At 48.0% G+C, this 1,534-nt stretch overlaps 1 protein-coding gene across 1 annotated transcript in view; it reads right to left on the minus strand.

Moving 5' to 3' along the window:
* Positions 1-186: 186 nt before the first annotated feature.
* The window catches only part of LOC116070982 (igE-binding protein-like), a gene marked incomplete at its 5' end in the record, with an annotated part of 3,683 nt that continues 2,335 nt past the window's right edge, over positions 187-1,534 (minus strand). The window contains one exon of the mRNA XM_031342368.1: positions 187-335. Within this exon, the coding sequence (XP_031198228.1) occupies positions 187-335 (149 nt within the window). The remainder of the gene's footprint in view (positions 336-1,534) is intronic.

Consider the following 1,534-nt stretch of genomic DNA (forward strand, 5'->3'; position numbering starts at 1 on the left):
GTCTAGAGCAGATGCCAGACAGGTGGTCTTGGATTGTCCCCAGTGTGTGATTCATCATCACCCACCCAATGTGGGAGTGAACCCTAAAGAGTTGATGCCACCCTAGAGGGTTGATGGCAAATGGATGTAACACATATTTCAGAGTTTGGAACTTTAAAATATGTTCATGTATCTGTGGATACCTGTTCAGGTGTCATTCATGCTACACCTTTGAGTGGAGAAAAAGCTTGCAATGTCATAGGGCATTGCTTGGAAGCCTGGGCTGCGTGGGGAAAGCCACAGCAGCTGAAAACAGATAATGGACCAGCCTACATGGCTCAGACTTTTGCTTCCTTCTGTAAACAGATAGAGGTACAACATAATCATCGATTACCCTATAATCCTCAAGGACAAGGAATTGTGGAGCATGTTCATCGCACCTTGAAAGAATGTTTGCAAAAACAAAAAGGGGAATAGGCCAAGGCCGCACCCCCAGGGAAAGAATATCCCTAGCCCTTTTTACCCTTAATTTTTTAAAATTGGATGTGGATGTCCTTTCCCTGGCTGATCGTCACTAATGTCAAAGAGGATCCTTGAAGGGTTATGTAAAATGGAAGGATGTGCTTATTGGATTGTGGCATGGCCCTGATCCAGTGTTGGCAAGGGTGAGAGGTTCTGTTTGTGTTTTTCCCCAGGAGCATCAAAAACCCTTGTGGGTCCCAGAGAGACTCGTAAGGAAGTGTCATCGTGAGAGGTCTACTGGTGCTGCTGGCAGTCATCAGCCTGAAGTGGACTCCGGTGCAGCCAGAATTGAGATGGGGGATCCTGTTAGTGTTCCCAAGACCCATGCTCATACGCCATAATGCTAGAGTGTTTCCACGATTTTATAGAACTAATAAGAGTTTGGATGTGTCATTTTTACCTTTAGATAGGGAATTGTTGCCCGCGTAGTCATCTCCCCAGCAAGAAGACACGCAAACACTAGGATCCTTCTGCAGCAAGCATTTATTGCATCATGAAGAGGAAGACCCTGAGCCAATAATCGGCACTGCTTATATACACCACAGCGTGGTGTGTCCGCCCATGATTAGCTGTTTGCTCTTCACCCCATGTGACGCCCCGGGATGGGCCATGACTTGGCACCTTTTCACTCTATGCACATGCGCAAACAGTTGTTTACCAGGAGTTGACAGCGGATGTAGGTACAATCTTGTCAAGGCGAATGCCTCTCCAGCTCTACTGCTCTCCACATCTCCCCCTTTTGTTTTAGTTAAAAGGGAAGGCCAAATATAGCAAGTCAGAGAGTGCTTTTGCTCTGCCAGGGCCCCTGTCTTAGGTCATTCCACATCAAACCTGCAGCCTTACCCATCATAGGATTACCCCCTCCTGAGGGCTCCGTGTCTTAGGTTGGTCTGCGTTTGGGGAAGGTTACCCGTCTCTGGGTACCCTGGAGCTGGCGTAGCTCGTCTACTTTGACCCTGCTGCGTGGTCGCTAGCAAAGGCGCTATTGACCAGGGGAGGAACGAGACAGCAGGAGGTTTTATGATTTGTGTAG

This window comes from Mastomys coucha, unplaced genomic scaffold, assembly GCF_008632895.1.
Source record: "Mastomys coucha isolate ucsf_1 unplaced genomic scaffold, UCSF_Mcou_1 pScaffold22, whole genome shotgun sequence".
Classification (NCBI taxonomy): domain Eukaryota; kingdom Metazoa; phylum Chordata; class Mammalia; order Rodentia; family Muridae; genus Mastomys; species Mastomys coucha.